This window comes from Calliphora vicina, chromosome 3, assembly GCF_958450345.1.
Source record: "Calliphora vicina chromosome 3, idCalVici1.1, whole genome shotgun sequence".
NCBI lineage: Eukaryota > Metazoa > Arthropoda > Insecta > Diptera > Calliphoridae > Calliphora > Calliphora vicina.
This window is the reverse complement of record NC_088782.1, coordinates 73,634,423-73,659,188: the sequence shown is the minus strand read 5'-3', so window position 1 is coordinate 73,659,188 and position 24,766 is coordinate 73,634,423. Positions and strand designations below refer to the sequence as shown.

The 24,766-nt window shown below is 29.4% G+C and overlaps 1 protein-coding gene across 9 annotated transcripts in view; it reads right to left on the bottom strand.

Annotated features, from left to right (window-relative positions):
• The window catches only part of Shab (Shaker cognate b), a 325,565-nt gene that overhangs the window by 74,029 nt on the left and 226,770 nt on the right, over nucleotides 1-24,766 (bottom strand). For all 9 annotated transcript variants that reach the window (XM_065502983.1, XM_065502985.1, XM_065502986.1 and 6 more), the window contains exon 6: nucleotides 23,251-24,100. In XM_065502983.1, coding sequence (XP_065359055.1) covers nucleotides 23,251-24,100 — 850 coding nt within the window. The remainder of the gene's footprint in view (nucleotides 1-23,250; nucleotides 24,101-24,766) is intronic.

Sequence of the window (24,766 nt, the reverse complement as noted above, 5' to 3'; positions counted from 1 at the left end):
CGGAAAATATTCAAATTCGCTATTCGCAAAACACCATACTATTTATGATATCTACTAGTAGATTTCATATATATAATGATCTTTCAAATCGGATCAAGAAACTTGACGACCTTTTTCTTTAGATTTAATAAATCTACTTGGAAAAAACTCTCTCGCTGATTGAAGATGTTGGAGAAATTGAAAGCATGATAAAGAATATCCAATATCTCAGTTTTTTTTAGTTTTTTTTTAAGCATATCAAATCTTTCGTTATACCATTGGTGTCCTCTTTGGATTGTTTCAGATATTGAATACTTTTGATATTTTCGTTTAGTTTCGTTAAGTTATGTACATGTAAATTCAAACAAAGTTTCAAATACATGTAAATTAAATATGTCAGTTGTTATTCTCACTAAAAATGTATCTTGGATGTTCGAAAAAATTAAATTGAAATGGAAAAATAAATACAAAAAAAATATGTTAAAGTGCAAATTTAAATTATTCGAACAGTTAACCATCGGTTAAACGATTAACGGTTAATCGATTGAATACCCTAGTATATAAAGAACTCACTTAACAAAAAACATTATATGATTCTTGACTGACTTCTCAGATTTTTTGTAAAATACAAAAGTATAGGTGCTGTTTTGCATGGGAAAATCCCCATAACATGGATAGGTATGTAATTCTGCCACAACTAATTAATTGTATCACATTGTGAATAAAAATTTCAAGCTTTCCTGTCTGATATATGAGTCACCAAATCACTGTGGTTCCAAATCAAAGTCTAGGTGGATAAAATTATGAAAATCGGTATCTTCAGAATTTGGAAAAACTATTTTTTTTGACAATCTGCTCTCCTCCAATACAAATGGGTTTTTCAATTGGACATTTCGTTTTCCCGACAGAAGCGCCAGAAATTCAACAAATTTTGAATCATATTTTCGTTAATTTTTTTTAATATTTTACTGCTTTACTAAATTAGATATATCTCAATGGTTTTACCATATAGAAACTCATACTTCAAAACATAGATAAACATTGATATAGGCTTTTATTAAATGTATATCTTATATTTATGGGCCTCTCCATTTTCCTGTTATAGTTCTTTAAACTTGGTTCTCAAATATACTGATATTTTTTTTTTCTAGGAATGTTTATAGCTTGCCAAAAAAAAGACCGTCGAAGCCCGTCCAATGACTATATACATCATTTAAAGAAACTTCTGGGCGCAACATATGCGCAGTTCACTGGTTGTTTAGAACAGATTATCAGAAAAATTTTCCTAAAAGCTCTACAAAAACTAAATATTTTTTTTATCCGTATAATTTTTTAAAAGTATTAAAAAACAACAAACTTTTTATTAATTTTTTACACTTCTATCTTATATATTTATTTGATCCCATTTTTGGAATTTTAAGTTGTTAGTTTAAATTAAATTTGTACATAAGAAGAAATAATTAGGATAAAGGGACTGTACGATCAATGATGCATTAAGTTGTCACCTAGGCTATATTTCTTAAGATCTGCAATTAATAAAAAAATTGAGAACATATTGCGCCATCTAAAATGGGAACTATATTTTGATATCGACGATTTGAGAATTTTTGCCCTAAAGTTTAATTTTACATAAAAATATGCGTTTTTTTGATGGACCTGGTCCCCTCTGTATCAAAAATGTTTTTTTTTTATTTCAAATATTTGCTGTAAATTATAAATCTTCTTCGAAATATTTTAGATAACTTATAAAGAAAAAAAGTACCTTTTTTTTCCAAAAAAATTAGAGAAAAATCGCCCTCAAATGCATACAACATTGGACTGAGTCATAAGTTTTAAACAATCACTTATTGTTAGTTCACGGCGTGTGTGAAATGATATCAAAGTACTATGGTAAAAAAATATTTCTATGTGGGGAAAAATTTTCATATTTCTGCTGCGTGAAATGATAACTTTTTTGAAAATGTAAAATTTTGACGTTTGTGAAAAAGTATTACTAAAAAATACATATATGGGGGATTTCACGTCAAGTGAACCAACTTTTAAAATCGATGTCTTCCGATCGGGGGATTTCACGTCAAGTGAACCAACTTTTAAAATCGATGTCTTCCGGTTCACCAAGGTGAGACCTATTGGATAGTAATTCAGACACAATTTTTCAACAAGATCGGTCCAGAACTCTCTGAGTTAGAGGGGGTCAAAATTTGACATTTTGGCCAAACATGTGATTTTTCTCATCCATGTAACTTATTACCTATTGTTCTTAGCAAAATGTGTTCCAAATAGTTTAGATAGCTTTTTTTCAATCTTTCGAAATCCCACCACGAGACCAAAATGTCAAATTTTGACCCCCTCTAACTCAGAGAGTTCTGGACCGATCTTGTTGAAAAATTGTGTCTGAATTACTATCCAATAGGTCTCACCTTGGTGAACCGGAAGACATCGATTTTAAAAGTTGGTCCACTTGACGTGAAATCCCCCATATATGTAAGTACATATGTATGAATTTCGTTAAATAAATTATTCTGGTATTTATTTGATTGCATTTTTAATTACATGTTTATTTTTAAAACATAAGAACAAAAAAAAAAAACAACAACACTTACATATGTATTTCAATGTTTTTATTTTAATTTTTCAATTTAAATTTTGAATTTCTGCTTTTCAGAAATTTTAAATCAATTGTTAAAAATTTTGTGAAATTTTATTCACTTTGCTACCGTTTCACACACGTCCTCAATAAAAGAAAAGTAGAAAAAATTGGGAAACATTTTTGCCCACTATTATCAAAAAACTGAAGTAGCTTCCGTCAAAGTTTTGAAAATTTTCAAATGCGAATATCTCCTACGCTATAAGAGATAATTGGTGGCTAAGGATCATTTTAAACCTTTGTTGTAATGATAAAAATACTGTTTCGTAAAATACCATAAAATAGACATGAAATAAAAAATGTTATAAAAGTTACAAAACTAATCAATATATTAATAAAATTTAAACAAAAATCTGTGAGTTTTTTATCTTTTGGCTGATGCAGACCCAACGGTACCAGGTCTCTTTCGGCTCCTTGCAGGTCCTCCACAAAGTTAAATTTCAATATTTCATAAAAAAATAAAACTTTTTCAACGATTTAAAGCCTTGGTCCACAAGGGGTTAACTAAACTGATTTTACTAAAAGTTTCTTTCATAAAATATGTATTGTTTCTAAAAATCTTTTCTTAAAAGTTAAATAAAAAAGTCTTATATAACGATAAATTTATAATTAATGTAACAATTGTTTAATTCTATCTAACTTAGTATTTTAAGATTTATACGAATTAGTTGCTTCTGACATTTAAACTTTTCTATAATTAAAGAAATTTTCAAGTGCTGATTTTTGATTTCAATTATTATGTACTTTTGCAAAAGCTGATTTTTGAATTTATATTTTAACAAAAATATAAAAAAAATAATAAAATTTAAATGCAAATAAATTTTAAAACAAACCATAATATTTAAAAAAAACAGTTATTTGTTGTAAAGGAATTAGCATTCTAATAAGATAAAACAATTTGTTTGTTAAGCTCAATAGCAATTTAAATATACATATTAATTTGTTGCCTTTAAATGTTTATTTTAACTAATGCATTGATTTTGTAATTTCTACATATTTTTGTTGGTTTATCATTTGTTTCTTAATTATACATTTTACAGGAATCACAATTGAATTTTTTTTTGGTTTCAAAATTTCATTTGACTATTTAAAACTAATCTAAACTAAACTACATACATACACATTATACTTAACTCTTACATATTATTTAATTAGTTTTTATTTAAATATAAGGATCATCATCATCATTTTATGTGATATTTGTTAACTTTTTTATTTAAATATATAAGTATTCTAATTTATTTCTGATAGTTTATTTCGTTGGTGATCATCATTATGTCTGAGATGTATTCTAACTGTACAAAAGAGAAGCAACAAGTATCACATTGAGTCAAACAGTTGGGATCGTATATATTTTGGATTTGCAAATTAATGTCAATATGTATAATAATTGAGGTAATGATTTGTCAGGATATGGTAAGAAATTGCTTCTTGCCATTCGTTAAAACAGAGTAAGAATCATTGGATAAAACAAGGGAGAGGTACTTTTTCGAATTTTTTTACAAATTGATTTTTTGGTATTTTTATAATATTTCCCAAAATTTTTAAATTTTCAAAAAAGTATGTTTTGTTCTGCGGCTCCTCAATTGTTGTACACTCAGAGAAAAACTATAGTTGTGTACATGTTTACATGTACCGTAACTATGTATATAATATGTTTAAGTTACCATTCACTAAACTATCATTGTGCTCTTCTAGGACTATGGTAATCACAATCTGAGAACAACATATTATGATATAATTCAACATGAACATGATTGCCATAAACATGTATTTATTTATTTACTACAATCATATGTATGATTGCTACAATGATGTGAGTGGTAACATAAACATATTATGGTTACCACAATCATTCAAAAAAGGTTGGACACTACATAAATATATGCCGATAATAGAAAACAATGAGACAAACTCAAAGTATAGCAGGCGGTAAATGTCAATCAATTCAACATCGTTTCGACGTTAGCTAACATCGAAATCATAAAGCCAAAAAATCATTACCCGACTTTTGTTTTCAATGTTGTAACTATGTTGCCAAATATTTTACGAAAAAACGTAACCACTATTTTTCTAAAATGTTTATTTGATCTTAAATGTTTTTTATAACAACAGACAACATAACATTGTGATATTTTTGATTGTTTATTTAAAATAAATATTTATGCTTAGGTAAGAAATATATAGATCTTTTAGATTTTTTCAACAATGTGAACGTAAAACATTTTATATTCCTGCAGATAAAATTTTCTTTAAAACGAATTAGATCAACGACTTATGCATGACTGAATTAATTTGAAATGCCATGGGGGAATTTATGGTATGATACTTCTTAACTTCATATTTATTGCAACATGAGATAATAATGTCAAACAACATCAGTATAATGTAGTAACCATTTGTCATTATTACCAATTCCAAGGTGTCAACATGTGGACATCGTCATATTTTTAAACATTGGTGAAAAATTGGCATACAAATTTAGGAAAACTGCTGTATAAATGAATTGGAAAATTATATGCGATCTTTCAGGAATCTTTTGAAAGTATGGGGAATGTCCAAAAAACCGGCAAATTTAAAAAACCGGTTGACGGTTTAACCGAAATTTTTTTTTTTTTATAAAAATGGGTTTCGATTATTGTCTTTTATAAAAACCTGTTAAAAGGTTTCGGTATTTGTCTTCAAAAAAAACCGGTTAACCGGTTTATATTAAATTTTTATTTAATATGAAAAATGTCTCTTTAAATTAATTTTTATTTGTGGACGCAAATAGGAAATGTATACTAAATCTTTGGAAATTTAGCATTTTTGAATTCTTAAGGCTCTAGCTTTATGCAATTATTTTTTATCTTTTACGAAATATTGTTAAATGCAATAATTTTCTATAAAATAAATCAATATTTTTGAAAATGGTATTAAAGTTTTTCATAAATATGTTTGAATGAGCATTAAAAAAATATGTTTAATTAAAAGCCGTTAACAGTCTTACAAAAACCGGTTTGTCAAAAAACCGAAAAGTTAAAAAAACCGAAACCGGTGGACTTTACAAAGATGCAAAAACTGGTTGACCGGTTTGCGGTTTCGATTTTGGATGGATACTCTAATGTGGACTGTTTTAGATGCCTACAAATAAGGCAAAGCAGCAAGTAAATAAAGAACTTATTATATTTCTGAATAACTTCGTCTTACTAGGTTTTTTCTTTACGATCGGTTGTGACAAAATCGATATTAATCGTATGTTTTTATGATGTGTATAAAAAGTTACTAATGTTGTATGTTAACTCACAAACGCACAACAGATCATGTTGTTCCATCTGTTTTTATGGGTGGTGTAAATATTAAGGAATCTTGATGTTCTAGGCATAAGTATTCAGTGCGATGTCCGCTGGACAAAACACATTTTTCGAGTGTCGAAAGAAGCATTCAAGTGCCTTGCTTTTCTAAAACGGTGTAAAAAGTACTTCACTCCATCTGATCTCCTTACTATTTACACCACTTATATCCGACCTAAAATGGAATACAACTCTCATGTGTGGGCCGGTGCTTCGAAGTCTATTTTGGAGTTACTCTACCGCGTACAGGAGAGGGCGAAGATGCTTATCGGTGACAGTAGGGTATCCAGCTCTATTGACTCACTGGAACATCGTCGCAATGTGGGTTGTGTTTCACTGTTCACCGATACTACAATGGTGCTACGATATGTGCTCTGCTGAAATTAGGGAACTTGTTCCCCAAACCCGTAGTTTTTTACGCAACACACGCTCCTCGGCAAGGGCACATCAATTCGTTGTCGACTGGACAGTGGATCGCACAACACATTACAGGGAAAATTCGTTCTTTAGCCGTACTGTCCGTATGTGGAATAAGCTTCTTCCTGAAGTCTTTCCTGTCACTTTCAATATAGGAAAATTCAAATCAAATGTCCACGAATACAACTCCCTCTATCCTCCCTCCCATAACCTATTTGCCTCGTTCCAACACAATGCTTTACATGAGTAGGGGTCATCCCCTGAGTGCTGGTCCAAGAAAAAAAATACCATTTGACAGAAAAGGTATTCTGATAGCTTAATCCTATAACAAATAAAGGATAATAGCACAAAGCATATATTATTATAAAAAGATTTTATGCCATAAACTTTACCACAATTTTCATATCAAGTATCAATAGTTTTCCTTTTGTAAAATATTGAACAATAGTTAAAGAATATCCAGCAGTTAATCAAGTAATCCCTTATAGACAGTAAATTTCACTAATATTTGACCATTTGACTGATTTAAATATATTTTGGGTCATTACATCTAGTGACAAGAAAATAATCACTTAAGTGTCTCTAAGTAGTCTAAAGTGTAGACACTTTATTTTGTTTATTTTGTACTGCACTTGCTTGTGAGTAATACATACAAACTGGTTTTATACATATTGTATTGATATAATTCTCAATCAGTTTATTTTGTTTTTGCTTAAGTATACTAACATTTCATGTAATCTAAGTGATGGCAATTGTCACTTTAGTGTCTCTAGGTATCCTAAAGTGTAAGTGACTTTAAAAGTTTAATTTTTTACTGCACTTAAGAAAATAGTTATTTTACCCACTAGAAGCAATCTATTGGAGAGTTGTCGAAGGAAGGTTTGTTTACAGGAAGGTTTCTTTTTAACTGACTAGCTGAGGTCGAATTAACTAGGTATGTAGCTGATCAAGTAACCAGTAAGGTAATTGAATATATTTAACCGGTATTTGAACCCAATGCGTTTACTACTTTGGACCACCCTAATTTATATGTAAAATCACTTGTTCGGGGAAGACTCCTAGAACTGCTGGCTAACTATAGCTAATATTTTATAGCTATAGCCATGATACAATAATTGTAGAAGGTAGAATCACTAGGGAGAGTTTTCAATATTTAGCCCTATAACGTCAAACTTTGATTTTGATTTTTTTCATATTTTTTTATATTTTGTATAATTGAGAATTTATTTTCTACTGGGTGTAACTTATGTTGTTGTATCATGGCTATAGCTAATATATTATTTTATCAAAATATTCTAAAAGTACATTAGAGTGTAATAGTTTCTTTATAATAAATATATTTATTTATATAGTTTAAATTGGTCCAAATTTCGACTCCTATCATTATAAACAAAAGCCCAAAACTTGATTTCATCTTTTTTCGTTTGATCCAATGGAAATTTAACAGTTTCTCTTTTGAAAATAATGTAAATTTAAAGATAAAAGGTGGGAGGAGGGTAGGTGAGATTGCCATTAAAAAAGTCTTGATTCCAACTAAAGGAGGGGGTTTTCACTTCTTAAAACCAGCAAAACTTACGAAAAATAGTGCCAAAACCAAAGTAAAGTGATACGAAAATGAAAGTAAAGTAGCCATACATCAGTACTAATATGAACTTTTCCACGACAATTGGATCTCCGTTCCGGAACGACCCGAATTATATTCGGCCAAAGATTGTCAACTCAGCGACAGCTGTACAAACCGAAAGTTCTTTTCCCCAGGAAAGAACAATCGGTTACAGTCGACTGTTACAACAACCACTAATTTGAATACATACTACAATTTAACCAAAAATTCTCTCAAACCGCTGCTGGTAACAGTTTGTAAAAAATTCCAAATATTTTTAGTTGTTTCAACTAAGGAGTTACGGAATCGTTGAGAGATACAAATTTTAGGATGTTTTTTACTTTTATCTTAATCAATATGGACTCGTTTTTCCAAAACGATATAAATGTAAAAAATAGTTCGGAGAATTTTCGAATTTTTAAAAATTCCAATATGTGCATGTAAAGGAAAATACTTAATTGAAAACTGAGTTTTAAAATAAAACCATTTCAAGTTGGATTGCCTTACTAGTTACGAAGTTTACACTTGGCATACAAACATTGGTGTAACTTTGCAGAAGGAACTGATCAACAGTCAAGTTTTTTTAATTATGATGGAAAGTAATCAATGCTACGATATATGTTTTTCCGCAAAATTTTCAATCCCGATATCCCGTGAAATTGTGCGAGAATTCCCAGTAATTATTTTTCTTAGTTTTATGTGATGTTTTTTCAACTTGACTTTTACTAAAAGATTCATACAACATAAAAGATTTAACCCAAATAGACCAATAAAAAATCCATTATTCAAATTATTCCAAAAACTCAGGGCTCTCACAGAATTCAATTCCGATCAAAAATGGAATTATGTTAATATTTTGCATTTTCACAAGGTACATTTTTATAAAAAAACTACCTTCCGTGGAATTGAATTTTCTTCAACTTTTAATTAACATCTTAATGTTAGATTTAATAAGCAAAACATTGCCAATTTAAAATTTAAAAAAATTAAATTTTTTTTTGGCGAATTAACAGAATTAATTGGATTCTAATGAAGGTAGAACAAAATCTAATGGAAATTGAAGACATTGCGATACAAATGACAAATGGTGACAGGTTTGTATATAAACAAAATTTGAAAGCGATATCAACTTTTTATTTGATTTTTTTATTTGTATCCAGTAAAAAATACATTTTAAAACCAAATACATATTTTAGATTTTTAACAAAGATTTTTAACAAAATTAATCCAGATTTCCCGGGAAATGAAAAAGGGCCGGAACAGAAAAACTCTAATGTAAACAAATAATATCCAAATAATATCGTTCATCAATTAGCGTTAACATGGCTGTGCAACATTTTCTGATTTCACCCATGTAGGGAAAATACAAATATTACTGCTGAAGTGCAAGTCATAAAATAATTGGAAATAATTCTTCTAGAACTACTATTTAAAGTGATTTTAGAGCTAGTTCTAAAACTGTATTGTGTTTGAAAAATCAAAAATAGAAATTCTGCAAAATTATTTAAAAAAAACCCACAGAAAAATATATGATCCTATGAAATATTCGACTCAATGTGAACCTAGCATTTTTAATATTAAGTGAGTGTACATATGTATGTCTGGTGTGTGTGAGTTTGTATGTATGTGTATGTGTCCGTGTTTTAAAGGTGTGTTTGGTGTGTAGGTGATCTATTATTTATTAATTTAAATCTAATTTGCAATCAATAAGATCTTTTGTTCTAAGGTCTAAAAACTTAAAACTAATTTTTAAAAAATAATTTATAAAAGAAATCAATTATTTCTCTATCCACTGTCGTCGGCATCACTGTAACTGTTTTGATTTTGAGAATCACGCTCCTCTAGAAGACTACGATTTAATTCTTGTATACGGGCAGATAAGGCTCTCCTCCGTGGTGTACCAAAGGATGGTATCGGTGGCGGTTCTATTAATGTATTCTTCTCGCCTACATTACCACCATCCACATTTAGCAACAACAAAACAAAGTAAATCATAATGACACATTAAAGATGATTGGTATGATTAAGGAATTATTTTTTTTTTTTTAAATTTTTAAAATTTTATTTTCAGTTTTCCAATTATTGTTTTCCAACAACCGTGTGATCGTATTTTTAAATAGCGCATGTTCAAGTTGAAGTAGTGATGATGAGAGTTTGTTGGTGGACATTTTTGGTGATATTTGTCAAGTGTTTTTTTTTTTTTTTTGGTGATAGTTTTGTGATTTTTTTTATATAATAGTTTGTGTCATTGTGGTGGTTATTTGCACAGAGTACATATAGATTTGGTTTATGTGGAAGGGAAAGAGATAAGAAAAGAAATATAATTTTACAAATTGTAAAACTTATTTTAGCATTTATTTATATTTTTTTAATTGTATTTTATAATATTAACATTTGTTTTCTCAATTATAATTGTAATAATAGTAATAAGAGCAAAATAAATTACATTGGCTAATCATTGGAATCATAATTTTTATTAATAACAATAAAACTCTATTAATATACATACAAAATATAATAAACTATCAACATATCAAAACCAAAATTATGCTAAAAAGCTTCGCATTTATGTATAATTGAAAAGAAAAAACGTAATTGAAATAAATCAAAATGAAACCTAATCTAAATATTTAACAAAACAAAATAAGTTTAACTAATAAAGAAAACTAAATATCACAAAACAGCCTAAGTTTTTACAAATGAATTTTAATCGCTTGTTTTTTTAACGATTTAATCATGTGCGTAGAAACTTTGTGTAAAATTGCTCAAGTGATTTCAGTTTACTTCGAGCAATTGTATTCTTAATTCTAGAAAGGAATTTACTAAATTATTTTAATTAGATTTAAAAAAAAATTACAAATGGAAATCATGCACACTATTTTCTATTATGGGAAACTTATTTCGCAGTTTGTATTTAATTCAAATAATTTTTTTTGCTTTTTAATTCTACATACATAATTTCATAATCAGCACTTGAAAAGAGTAAAATACTTCGCTACAAATATACAAAAGAATTATTAAAATACCCTGAAAAAATTAGATTTTAAATATTCAATTAATTATTAAGGTAATAATTACAATAATCTACTGTGAGTCATCAGTCCGATTTTATTTTATTTACATACATACCGTTGTTGGTCTCATTTGGAAGGGCCCCAACTCAAATAATTTGAAATTTACAGGAGAAGGTAAAAACAAAATAGAAATTGTATTATGAAAATGTAACCCTTATTTCTGATATTTGTGTGAAATGTATTGGAATCTCTAAACTCAATAACGAAAACATGCGAGTTAGGTTCTTTCAACATGAGACCAACGATACATATATTAGTCAGACAAGTCTGAAATTTTAATTAGTTTAATTTATAATAGAAACGAAACTAAAATTAAATAAGTTTTATATAAAAACATAATTGATGCGATATACGAGTAACATACTTTTTTCTCAACCTGAACTTACTGGCCTTCTGATTCTAGAAAAATGCCTGATCTAATAGTTTTTGTCATATCAAGGAATTTAAATAGAAACTATATTACTGCAGAAATATTATACGAACTATCTTCTGACCATTCTACCGTTATACTGAACTATTACGGCCAATATTCAGCGTCTCATTCAAAACAAACAAAACAAAATTTGGAACCAATATAACCTCAAATGTCTTTAAATCAATGGCATTAGAATTTTGGACATTTTTTATTTTGAAATACATAAATTCCTAAAACGAGGAAAATGTGTTCCAAAAACTTAGTTTTTTAGAAAAGTGTCTACTGTGACGTTATTTACCGTGTGATAGTAAAAGCACTTAGTAAGTATTTAAGAAATATATGGGGTTATACAAATATGGAGATTTTTCGTGAATCGGTGCTTTGCCTTTATAGAACTTTTTACTCAAACCGAATTTTTTTTTGTTTAAATTGGGCAAGTTCGGATAGGTCTGAGGGGTGATATGTTAGCTAAAGTGAGCACAATTTTTCTTACACGCTTTTGCATTAAATTATCTTTCCGGATCGTATAAAAATTCTATATAGTCTGGAAGAACATTTTTTTTCTACAAAAAAAAAGATATATGGGCTTTTTTGGGAAATAACATAAAAAATACGGCCCTTTTTACAAGTTCCAAATTTGGATGCGTATAACTTTGTATAGGGAGGAGATGACTGTTAGCAAGTTTCTTTTATTTTATTTAGAATTTTATTGCAAATATAGCAGATATTTTAAAAATAAATTTTGACCCTCCATAGGCCCGCCATATCTAAAGAACCATAAAAGGATCGAGCAAAATTAAAAAAAATAAATCAATAAACCTGAATATCTCTTCAACTAATAGAGATAACCTACGCTTGTAAGCATATTTGATCTTTTTGTAGATCTTCTCATGGACTATTTATATTTAAAATTTCAGCTTATTCGGATCATAAATGGATTTTTGGCGATTTTTTTAAAAAATTTGAGACCCGAGGTGACCAACTTTGAGGGGTTACGCACTGGCCCCAATTAGCGCTAGGAAGCTGAACAAACGTAAGTCAACTCGAACGTAAATCAAACCATGTGAAAATTCGTAACAATATCTTCAATATTTCCCAAGATACCGAATTATTTCCAAAAAAAGTTCATAAACCACTGTGCAGTGTGAGGAAGATATCAACAATTGTATCAGAGACTTCAAGTCTCTAATCTTTTCGGCCTTGGATCACTCTAAGTGCCAAATTCCTCCTAAACCTAAAATGTATATTTCTGATACAGACATTAATAGACTTCTCCTCGAAAGGAGAAGATATTAGAAGAAATTGGCAACACAACAGATCTCCTTTCTGTCCACTTGACTGTCTCACTTTTCATTTTTTTTCGAAATTCATTCATGCACATTTTCTTAATCTACTCTAAAAACCAAGAATTTTGGTGTATACCCAGCAAAAATTTTGTGAATTTTTGTAATGACAACTAGTTATTTCATGCATTCTTTTGTAAGGAGTGGTGGTTACCCAGCACATTATTTTATTTACTAAAATAAGTACTTATTTTTATACAGGCTGGTAATGAACTTTTACATTTAGCACAGCTATCTAGTGTGTTTGACTGGAAAACGGGAGGTTAGTGGTTCGCCATCTGTCAAAGCCATAAATTTTTTTGTTCATATCATATTCATTTATATGTTGATGTTAAAACTATTGTTAACTTACAATAAAATAACTCGTACATGGAGCAGTGAGTTAGCAGCTTGACTATCAAACACAAGCAAATAATGTGACTGTTCGATTCCCACACAAGGCAATATTTTTTGTGTTATTTTTAGCTACATATTCTTGTTGTGAATTTACTACTTATTTCTCAACTGATTGTAAGTACATTTGTAAGCTTGACCCCTGAATTTTTTAAAAATCTCGAACAACGGTAAGTAGTGTTTCAGTCAAATAATAAGTAGTTATCGCTTTGCTCCAATTATACTTGCTGGCTTACTAGGTGAGTAAAGTTTTTGCTGGGTAACACTTAAATATTAATGAATGTGGATGTGGTCTCTCAAATCGTTTTTTAGGCAAAATGTCTTTTTTCCCAAAAAATTGAAAAATATTTCTTTACGAATTTGCCTTTAACTCAATAAGAAATACTATTATCCAGGGGCGGCGCTATGGGGGCTCAAAGTATTTTTTTAGCTTTCAAAGATTTATATATTTTTGGAAAGCGCTCGGATAGGTCTTGAAATGCTTGCGTGTGCTATTTATCTCTTATAATTTCCGAGTTATAGGCATTTTAAAATTTAAATTTTTAAATTTTACCATACCTTGATCCGCTTCCTTATAGGTCGTACTTTTGGACCGAATGGACTCGAATTTTTTTTTGTAGTTAGACAACTAAATTGCCAAAAAATATAAAAAAATCTCAGAGCAATATCCATTGTGAAAATAAACGATTTTCAATTTAAATATTCAAAAAATAGTTGATTCAAGACTTAGGAATTTTATCTATTTTTTATCAAAATTTCAAATTTGGGCCACATGTTCTAAAATCCCAAATCTTGGATTAGAAAACGGAAAACAGCTTTGGAATCCTCGATGTGTTCCCTATTTATCTCCAAAGTATTTTCTTAGCCCCTATGGAAATGTGGGCCCTGTGGGCAAAATTGTAAAAAATACCCTTTTTGGGATTTTCGCTCCAATTTTAGGAATTGCGGGATTCCCTTAGACCTTTTGTCAAGTTTGTTTACTCTTTGTTATTTAGAGTGACAAATATAAAAATCGTTGAAAATTTCATTGAGGTTTGTTAATAAATAAAGATTTTATTATATATTATTTAATGAGTTTCTAAAATTAAAATTTGTATGAAAATTTTAATAGGATTGCAAATATTATGACGAATTTGATCCACATTTATTCCGAACTAATTTTTTTTTTGTTTACATAAGTTAAATTTTTGTCTAACAAAGAAAAATTCTAATCTCAATAGATTCAGAAATATGTCACTTTAAAACTCTGTCCTTCAAAAATATTGCACTTTTGAAGCGGATGCCATTTGAAAAAATAAAAAAAAAACAATATCAATATCTTCTTACAGTCCTACTATACTGCATTTTCAGAATATAAAAATTTTGTCTCGTTCAATTTGTATATAAGACTAGCTAAACCTCGGTGTGCTTCGCTGCCTGTACCGTAAAGATTTACAATATATTTAGTCTATCTAAAATTAGTTTCTGTTCATGTGAAACCATGGATTTTCTAGATTTAGTCCGCAAATTTTAACATTTACTTAATATTGTTGGTAGTCCGCGCATTTCTGTACTAAAAATTAATATTGATAGCTGCTATAGCGTTCCCTATATATAATTTGTCATTATATCTATGGAAGGAGCCACGCCCACTTTTGCTAGATTGCCCATTTTTGGCCTAAATATGTAATTCATACAAAGTTTCATTGCTTTACATATCAATATTATACAGATAGATATGAATTTAAGTATTTAGTTTGTATGGGATGTGCCACGCCCACTATTGATAGTCCGCTCATTCTTGTCCTAAATAATAATATTGATAATAGAATAACTGTGCAAAATTTATGGACTCTATCTCTTATTGTATCCCATATAATAGATTTTTTAATTATCATTATATGGGAGGTGCCACGCACTCTGAGGTTTCTACTCCCATTTTTTCCTCTACATTTTTTCCAAAATATTTGATATTTAAAATTAACTATGTATGGGAGGTACCACGCCCACTTGAAAATTCAAAACAAAAAGTATCCTATTGTTCCTTTCAGATATAGAAAAACTTACAGTCAAAATTTCAAGCAAATTTGGTTAGCCGTTTAGCCGTCTATAGACTTCAAACAAACAAATATACATACATACATATAAACACACATTCACTTTTATATATATTATATTATTAAGTAGAAATTTAGAACCGATTATGGCCAATAAGCTAGGTTGTTGAAAAAATAATAAATAAATATATAGATAAGGTGGTGGAATGACATTTTTCTTATAAATTTAAGAAAATACCTCTTATTTGGTTTTTTTCGATGTTGGTACATTCAGAAAAAATGTAGACCTCACACTCCTGGACAAACAAACATTGTTTCTGATATAACTGAGATTAATTTTCTACAATAAAAAAGTTCTTTTTCGCAAAAAGTCGATTTTGAGATATTGCTAACTGTATTATTTCAGTTTTTCATTATTTTTAGTAGACAAAATTCGATTGATAATAATGTATAATTTACTCCAGATCAGTCAAATGTGTCAAAAGTATTTCGATATATTATTAAAATTTAAATTTTTTCGAAACCTCAAAGGATATCTAAATACACTTATATTCTTCATAAAATTTCTTTAAAAATTAAAATACTTGTAATCGTTCTGGCAACAGACAACTTTTTATATTTTTCAAACGGACTCTATTTGGTTACATATTTGTATGTTTTTACAACATAATTTAAGCATAAGAAAATTATGTTAAAAGGTATATAAAGCTAGCAAAGCAAGTAACAAAGTTAATAAACTTTTACATTTTTGACAAAAACTAAAAACATAATGGACTGATTTCAACCTATTTCAACAGACTTTGTCCATAGGCACCAACCATACGCATATAACAAAACATTTTGTTGAAATATCTTTTGAAGTTTACGTGGACAACCAGAAAAACAGACGGACGGTTCGACTCAGATTAAACGATAGACTGACATTTTTGGGCGTTGAAAACATAACCACAGATGCATAATAAGTCTCCGCATTATTATTGTGCAAACGAACACACTTTATATGATTTTTCAAAGTTTTTTATTGAAGGTTATTATTTCAAGTAAATCCAAATATCTAAGGGCTTACTTAATTTATCACATGGATTGTCAAGTTGTTTTTCAACATTCGTACAATTTGCGTGTTATCAGTTAGTCAATCTTGTAGATATCAAAATTTGGTCTGGGGACGAATTATTCCAATCGTATATAAAAAAATAATTTCGATATCGAAGTTATAATAAAATATACTAAATATTCTTGCTCGATAAGAGAATTACGATCAATTTAACTCGATACCGAATGCGGTAATTTTGTTTAACAGCAATTTTTCCTCTCCATACAAACTGGTCCAGTCTATATGATGAATAATTAGTTAAACAACTTTTTTGTTGATGTGTCCAAATATTTGTGAAATATAATGTTTAAAAATTTTCAACATTAGAAATAATTTTTTTCTTTTTTTAGCAAACACAAACTACGAAGCGTTTTGCTTGTCTGCAGTTACACCCAAAGTCTCTGGCGGGAATCGAATCCGCAACCCTCAGATTAATAGTTCAGCACACTATCGACTGGTCTATCGGGGCACCCAATGTAATTTACCACTATTTCCACGGGGACAATTGTAGTTGTGGATACGTTCCTGTTGGAAAAATCGTCACAGATGACATTGTCTTTCAGGATTTATGTAAGACATGTCTTATATCAAAGACAATTGATGACAAAATGAGCGACAATGTCTTAAATGTTGACGAAAAGTTGAGCGACATTGTCTTGAGTTTGGTCTTTTTACTTAGCGACATTGTCTCTCTTTTAGTTGTCCACGATTTCGCGACATTTGTTCGAAGAAGTCTTTGACGATTTGTTCTGGCTGTTACTCATTTGTCGTCGAATATACATTGTCGTGCACCTATCATTGAGAATGTCTGGAAGATGTGGCCAACAACTGGGTTACTTAATATGTAATTTCTATGATTCGGTCATACTAAATGTAAATTTATCCGTATTTGTAAATTCAGAATTGCACAATAATAAAACGAGACAGTTTTTCTTGAATAGACTTATTACTGAATGCTCTGCATCTTATGCAAATTAATGCTCATTTTCATTTATTATAAATAGTTAAAAGAATATCCTGAACAAGTTATTTAGATACTTAGATAAACTGTAATGCATTTTCTCTATCGCTATGGGTTTCATCAGCATTATTTGATTGTCCAATATTACTTCCCAACATCATGTACATATGAGGCCATCAGCGCAAAACGGGTGTAACCCAACATTTTTTGTTTGCTGTTCTGCTTTTACATTACCAACATAAATAAAAAGTGGGGTAAGCTACCTTTTGGTATTCAAAAGCAGATAGAGCTGGAAATATCGTTTTTGCACAGAACATAATACAACAAAATAATGTAGCAAAAATGGTGTAAGTTTAATATACCACAAAATAAATAGTTTGGGGTTACACCACTTTTGCACTGATAGCCTCAAATATACATACGTCAATATTGTTGAAAAGTATAATTCGATTGTCTGATGTCTAAATAACATTTTTAATGTATAGTTTGGACCATTACTAATAAAAGTACTTCTTATTGTATATTTCATATAATTAAATGCAACATTACTTAAATCACTATTAATTTCATAGTTGAATTCAATGTTTTATTCATTCATTAATTTATTTAGATCTTACTAAATATTTACAAAATTACAAAGTTAAGCAGCATTTGTGAAGAATTAAAAAAAATTTCTAAATATCTATATTGATTGTATCCAAGTAAATCTACAGAGAGAAGATCTTAAAAGCAAACTCTATAATGGGGGGTTGGGGGTTTTATTTTATATATACAAAAGATTTCTCTTGTTTTTTAATTTTTAATCTTAATATCATTTGAATGTTTAGGTACTTAAGTAATTTCTGCGTGTAGCGGTGTGTACTCAATTGTGTTTTGTATGTGTTTTGTGATGTAGGTAAGTTTTTCTTTAAGTGTATGATAGAAAATTGAGTGTAGTGATTATAGAATTATTGTAGAGTTAACTTTACATGATTGGAGATGGTGAGTTTTCAAAACTAAGTAAATAGTTGATGTAAGTATTAATCAATTTGAATTCAAACATAGCGGTTTTTCTGTTTGTTTGGTTTTTGTTGCTGTTTGAATTAAATTTGTTTTGTTTTGTTTGTATTCACCTGACAGAATTTTACTTAGAGGTTGTTTTCCTATATTAGTTGCAGACTGTCTGTTCCTACATTTTGGATGAACGACATTTGTTTGTTTGCTTCCTAAAAGAAAACACCGAGAGAGATATAGAGATAGATAGAGAATAGAAAGAGGGAGAAAGAAACACAGACACAAAATTTGTTTGATTTTAATAGCATGTCTTGTAATCAACAGTTTTTAATTGTTTTAGCTTAGTTTTTAGCTGGGTGTAAGCAAATTGCCTGACTGCTTAAATCGATGGCATTTTGCATTTTTGCATTTTATTTCTACAAATACTGTATTCATTAATTTATTTATAAAACGTTTCCTTTGGTTGTTGGCCATACTTAAAAGGTGAAGCAAATATCTAATCGACTGTATGTTGTCAGGTGAAGGTGTTTTTATAAAACAAGGTTTGTAAAAAGAAAGACAAAAAAAAAAAAACAATAGAAAAACTAAAATAAATGGCATGTATGTAATCAGCTCAATAATAGTTTAAATAATGCTGGTTTTCTTTATCTACTAAACTATTTATAAACAGCGGTTTTATTTTTACTTTTAAATATTATTTATCCGCACTGTTAGGCGAACGAAAAGAAATAAAAAAAAACTTAAATCAATTGTGTGTGAAAAAATTTACGATTTTATACGCTAAAATACGTACAAATTGCGAATGGTGATTTGTAAAAGAAAATATAGAACGTTAGTTTCACCTTTTTTTTTTGTAATTGAAAGGCTTAAATCGTTCTTATGTCGACTTAAATTAATGTCTTTAATACCATGTAAATGAAAGAATTACTTGGTGGCAATTAAACAAATATCTACGTATATATGTCTGGCATTTATATATTGCGTATTGCTTATATTTACATAAATAACTATTTATAGTTAGTATTATTAGTTGGCTAAAATTAAAGGGCGAATAAAAATTATACAGTTATTTAATTAAGCATCTAATTCGAGCGATGTTATCCTATATTATGTACAATTCTTCAGCTATCAGTTGCTCTACAGCTTATTAAGATTTGAGGAATCTTTAAATACAAAGGTCATTTAAAAATCCAATTATGAAACCAATACTATCAGTATATTAAAGTAGTAACTACATTATTAGACATTTGCATAAATTATATTCTAACTTTATTTACTGAGTTCAGTAACGAAGATTATGAGTCCATTATATAGATAGAGACCAAAGTCTCTGGCAGGAATTGAACCCGCAACCCTCATACTGACTCACAAACAACTAGCCTACATGAGCCCCCAAATATTAGAATACAACGGGATTAAAAGTTCAATAATTAAACTTCTTGTTAGTTAGATAGATAGATAAAGAATACAATTTCTGTAAATATTAGTACCTACTTACAGAAATTGTAAATAGGTATTATAATTATATGTGTAATTCGAAAGTTTAAATTATAAAAATTTAATTTTGTGTGACCAATATAAAAAACAAAACAAGTTCTTGAAATATCACAGCGTTTTTAGATGTGTCAATTGCTCAATTTCATATAAAGTGTGAGAACCACAACCAGTTATTCTAATTGAACCAGTACAAGTTCTTTAACCAGCCGTTTTGACAAGACGTCAATTTCCGCATGAATTTGTCTCATGTGGGCAACTCTTTTCGATATTATGTTCGTGTTCGAACAACGTTGTCAGAACAACACAAAAAGAAATCGACTTTTTGTTAGCAAAAAAGTCAAACAACCGATTATGTTATCCACAAAAATTTAAAAAAAACTAATAGTCAGTCGATAAAAATCGAGAAGTAAGTTTTGCTGTAAAAATTTCATAAAATGCTTTTTTCTCATCAATAAATCTAGCAACCATGTATTTTTAACATTAAAATATAATGAAAAGTCAAAAAGAGTAAAGTTGACAGACATATATGAAAAAACTACTCATAAATTTAAAAAAAAATCAAAGTTCAAAAAACTGACATTTCGTAAATCGAAAAAAGTTGAAAGGTCGATTTTTGTTTCCACTATAGAACTCCAATTGTTATTTGACAGATCCTCCAGTCACACAAAAACTACTAACAGTGTTAAGTATTTGGAACTCAAGCCCGGAAGTGTTTTTATGAGTTTTAGTGTATTAAAAATTTTAAAAACAAATATTTCAACTATTTTAGAAGACTTTTTATATTTAGAAAATGTCACAAGTGATCTGGAAAGCCTGAGAACTTACTCAATTCTTTGTATTCTCTAAAGCATTTAAACAGTGTGTTACTTATTCCTAAGAGATTATTCTACCTTCATAAAGTCTTCAAATTTAATGACGTTAACCGAAAACCGGTTTCTAAAAAATGTCGAAGAATCGATCACCCTAGTAGATTTGCATTGTTTGAGACATATCTGTTTTACAAACACTGTATGAATAAAACTACACAAAGGTCTCAATGGAAATTTTTCATTATTGTACATTAATGGTTCTTTTTGAACTTTCTACCGTAATGAAACTGGAAGCCTTAAATTATTCTGAATAACTGATAGTGATAAGGTACTCTTAAATATTTTTAGTTTTTTTTTTTAAATTTTATAAATAATTGTCTTAAAAACATAAAACTATGCCCATTGATTCTGAAGTATGTTCCCATACCGGTAGTTTTTGCTTATTCAAAATTTTTTAAAATATTTGAATTAGTTCAGAATCTACACTATTTCCAATTGTATTTAAAAAATTTCAGAAATTTCTAACGTTTTTCAGAATTTTTTAATTATATTTTGAATTTTCTGTAATACAAATAGAAAATTTCTACAAAGGGAAAGTGGAATTTTTATTGTGGAAATGTGAAATTCGAAATTTTCAATTTTTGAGTTAATTAATCTTTAAATATAAAAAAGCCACACACCAAAGCGATTTAATCGTACTAATTTTTGTATCTGCTTCTATGATGGTTATTTGACTTTTTATGTTTATCTGACTAATAAATTTGGTCGATTTAAAATACATACGACCATTAAAGCATGAATTATAAAGGCTGAGATTGAATTCGATGTCATTAGTTGAACGATTCCGATTAGTCCACAAATTTTTGGAACAATCATAAGACGTGATCCATGAGCGAAGGAGACCTTTTGGATTGTATAAAAAGACATATTCCACATTTGAATTTTTCAATATTTTATTGGATACCTAGCGCAAGATAAGTCATATAATACTTTTGCAATGTAAGTACCCACACGCAGAGAAAAAATATAGTTGTGCTAATTACTGTAACCATTTCAACATTGTTACAAGTTTTTTAACAATATTATAGTTACAGTAAATATTTGCATGATTGTGGTAACCATAATATGGTTAATTTACGATTCACATGATTGTATCAACCATATATATGGTTACAGTAAACAAGTATATGTTTGTGACAACCATTTTTATGATAATGGACTTACGATATTATGTTGCCTTCGGCTTATGGATATCATAATCTGAGAACAAAACATTCCCAGTGCAGTAGTGGGATTGATGTCCCAGTAGCCAACAATTTGGAGCTTTAAGAAGCTTAAAGTTCAAAAACAAATGCAGAAAAAACAGCAATATTTAACCCAAATAGACCAGTAACAAATTCACTATTAAAATTATTCCTAAAATTCGCGAATGTTCAGGTTTGTCACAGAATTCTAATCCGATCAAAAATGGAATTACGTTAGTAATTTAAAATTTTTACTATACCTTTGTCAGGCTTTTTCAAAATATCGGACACAATTTATGGCCAATTTCCTTTTAGTTAAGCAAGAAATAAGCCAACCTTTATCATAATCTTAAGTCTGATAGATTGGAAGTTAAAAATGAATGCCACAAAATGTGTCTATGATACTGTCACCTGTGGAAGAGAAATATTTCTGTATACGATGTCAACTATAAATACTGAGATCAACTCAAATTAGATGCTTAATTATGGTTTACAATATTTGCACATAATTACTCGCACTTTGCTTATTTATTTATATTTATATTTGTCTATATACAGCTCGAATAAATCTTAAAATTAATAATAAAAATAAAATAAAAATTCAATATAACTATAAACGAAATAAAAAAAAAACAATGAGAATTTCTATCATAAACTGATTTTTGTACAAAATCAAATGCAAAATAATGAATTAAAAAAGAGAAAAATCAAGTGGAAAATAGAAGTGAAGAAATTATTTTACAGAAGAGAATGAGGAAGCAAAAAAGGCGAAAATTACTCTTTCTACCATGATCAACGAACGTAACGTGAGTAAAAGCGTTATTTGTGTTAAAAAAAACACGGCAAAAACTCAATATAAAAGTCATGCCATTTTGCCAAAGAAGAAAAGGAAACTAATAGAAGTAATATAGGAATAATCTAAGACCAATTGGATTTTTGTTTTCATATGAGTAATAAGCACAAATCGGTTTGTTTTGTTAATATTATTTGTGGTAGAAGTAAAATTAAGAGCAAAACTTAAAGCGTTAAGTACAGAAATAAATAAAATAAAATAAAAGGTTATAGATATGTATAAACAAATATTAATTGTATTAATTATATTTAGTAAATAAGTAAGTAGTAGTATTTATTTATACGATCAATGTGATATTTGTATGGTACGAGTAATAGTTTAAGTATTTGAATTAATTTCGATTCAATTCAAATCTTTGTTAGTAGCAAACAATAAGTTTGGATTTAACAAACAAAAAAAATACACATTTACTGCGTTTCAGTGTGATAATTTTTAGGTTTGAAAAATGTGAAATGTGTATTTTTTCTTCATAAATATTTCGGTTTGAAATCTTATATTTGTTAATTTGATATGTAGAGAAGAGTATATGTTTAAGAGATAATAAGTATTGAGGAGACTTACCTGTATCAACAATGACATCGATGAGATCCATGGATTTGGCAAAGGCATCTTTCAGATTGATATGATGGAAAGAAACAATGCTACCCTCACGTTTGGCACGATCGAGCGCCTCACGCCGTTTGAGCGCCTTCTCGCGTCTCATCTGATTCTTATAAAATTCAGCGAAATTGTTAACTATGATGGGAATAGGCAAAGCGATTACCAGAACACCGCATATGCAACACACAGTACCAATAACCTTTCCCAGTGCAGTAGTGGGATAGATGTCCCCGTAGCCAACAGTTGTCATTGTAATACCCGCCCACCAAAATGTTTCCGGTATTGAAACGAATTTTGTATCCTTTTCATCCTTTTCGGCAAAATATGCCAGCGAAGAAAATATGAGAACGCCCATAGCCAGGAACAGCATTAGTAGACCGAGTTCCTTATATGAATTGCGTAGGGTAAAGCCTAACGACTGCAGGCCCGTTGAGTGACGGGCCAGCTTAAGGATTCGCAGGATGCGCATGATGCGAAAAACTTGCACCACCCGGCGCACATCCTGGAACTGGTCCGTAGCATTCTTGTTTGTCTCCAACAAAAACAGGGAAACAAAATAGGGGAGTATTGCCAATAGATCGATTATATTTAAGCCGCCTTTAAAAAACTTCCACTTGTCTGGCGACGCACTAAACCTAAGTATATACTCTAGCGTAAACCACGATATACAAACGGCCTCAACCATAGCCAATTGTGGATTATCTGTCGGTGTACCCGTATCAACGTCATAATGTTGTAACTGTGGTAGGGTGTTCAACGTCAGGGCTATGGTAGACAGGACTATAAATAGTATGGATATCACAGCGATAACCTGCACACACACATATTGTTACATTAACACACACATATTGAGCGCGCGCGCGACACAGAGATATAAAAATAGAGAGAGAGAGAGAAAGATAGAGAGAGACATGGTTAAGTTTTGAAACTTTTTTCAACAATTTGTTTTATTTTTTGTTTTATTTTTCTTATTTTATTTTGTTAATTCGTTTTATTTATTTAGTTTTTTTTCCTCAACAGTTTTCGTATCTGAGACGAAAGGTGTTCATAAGTATCTATGAGACAAATACAACAATACCTAAATAATGATTATTATTATTATTATTTTAATTCTAAAATAAGTTAATTACATGATATATATGAATATAGTATGCATGTATCTACGATGTGTCTTTAGCAATAATGTTGGTTTTTTTCAACATAATTATTTACTCTCATCATCTACGCGAACACACACACACACTTTTTCCCCTCAATATTTGTATCTGTCTTTTCCTTTTTGGAATTTTTCTATTTTTTTTGTACTTTGGCAAAAAGGTTTTAAAGAAAATCACAGGAAGCTATTCATTTGATTTTGGCGCTGAAGATTGTTGTTGGTTACTTTGTTGCATCACATTTGCATTTTACCTTCTCACTGATTCTAATTAATAAACATCATTTTTTGGGAGTAAACAAAAGTAAGTGGGTTTAGGGGGGT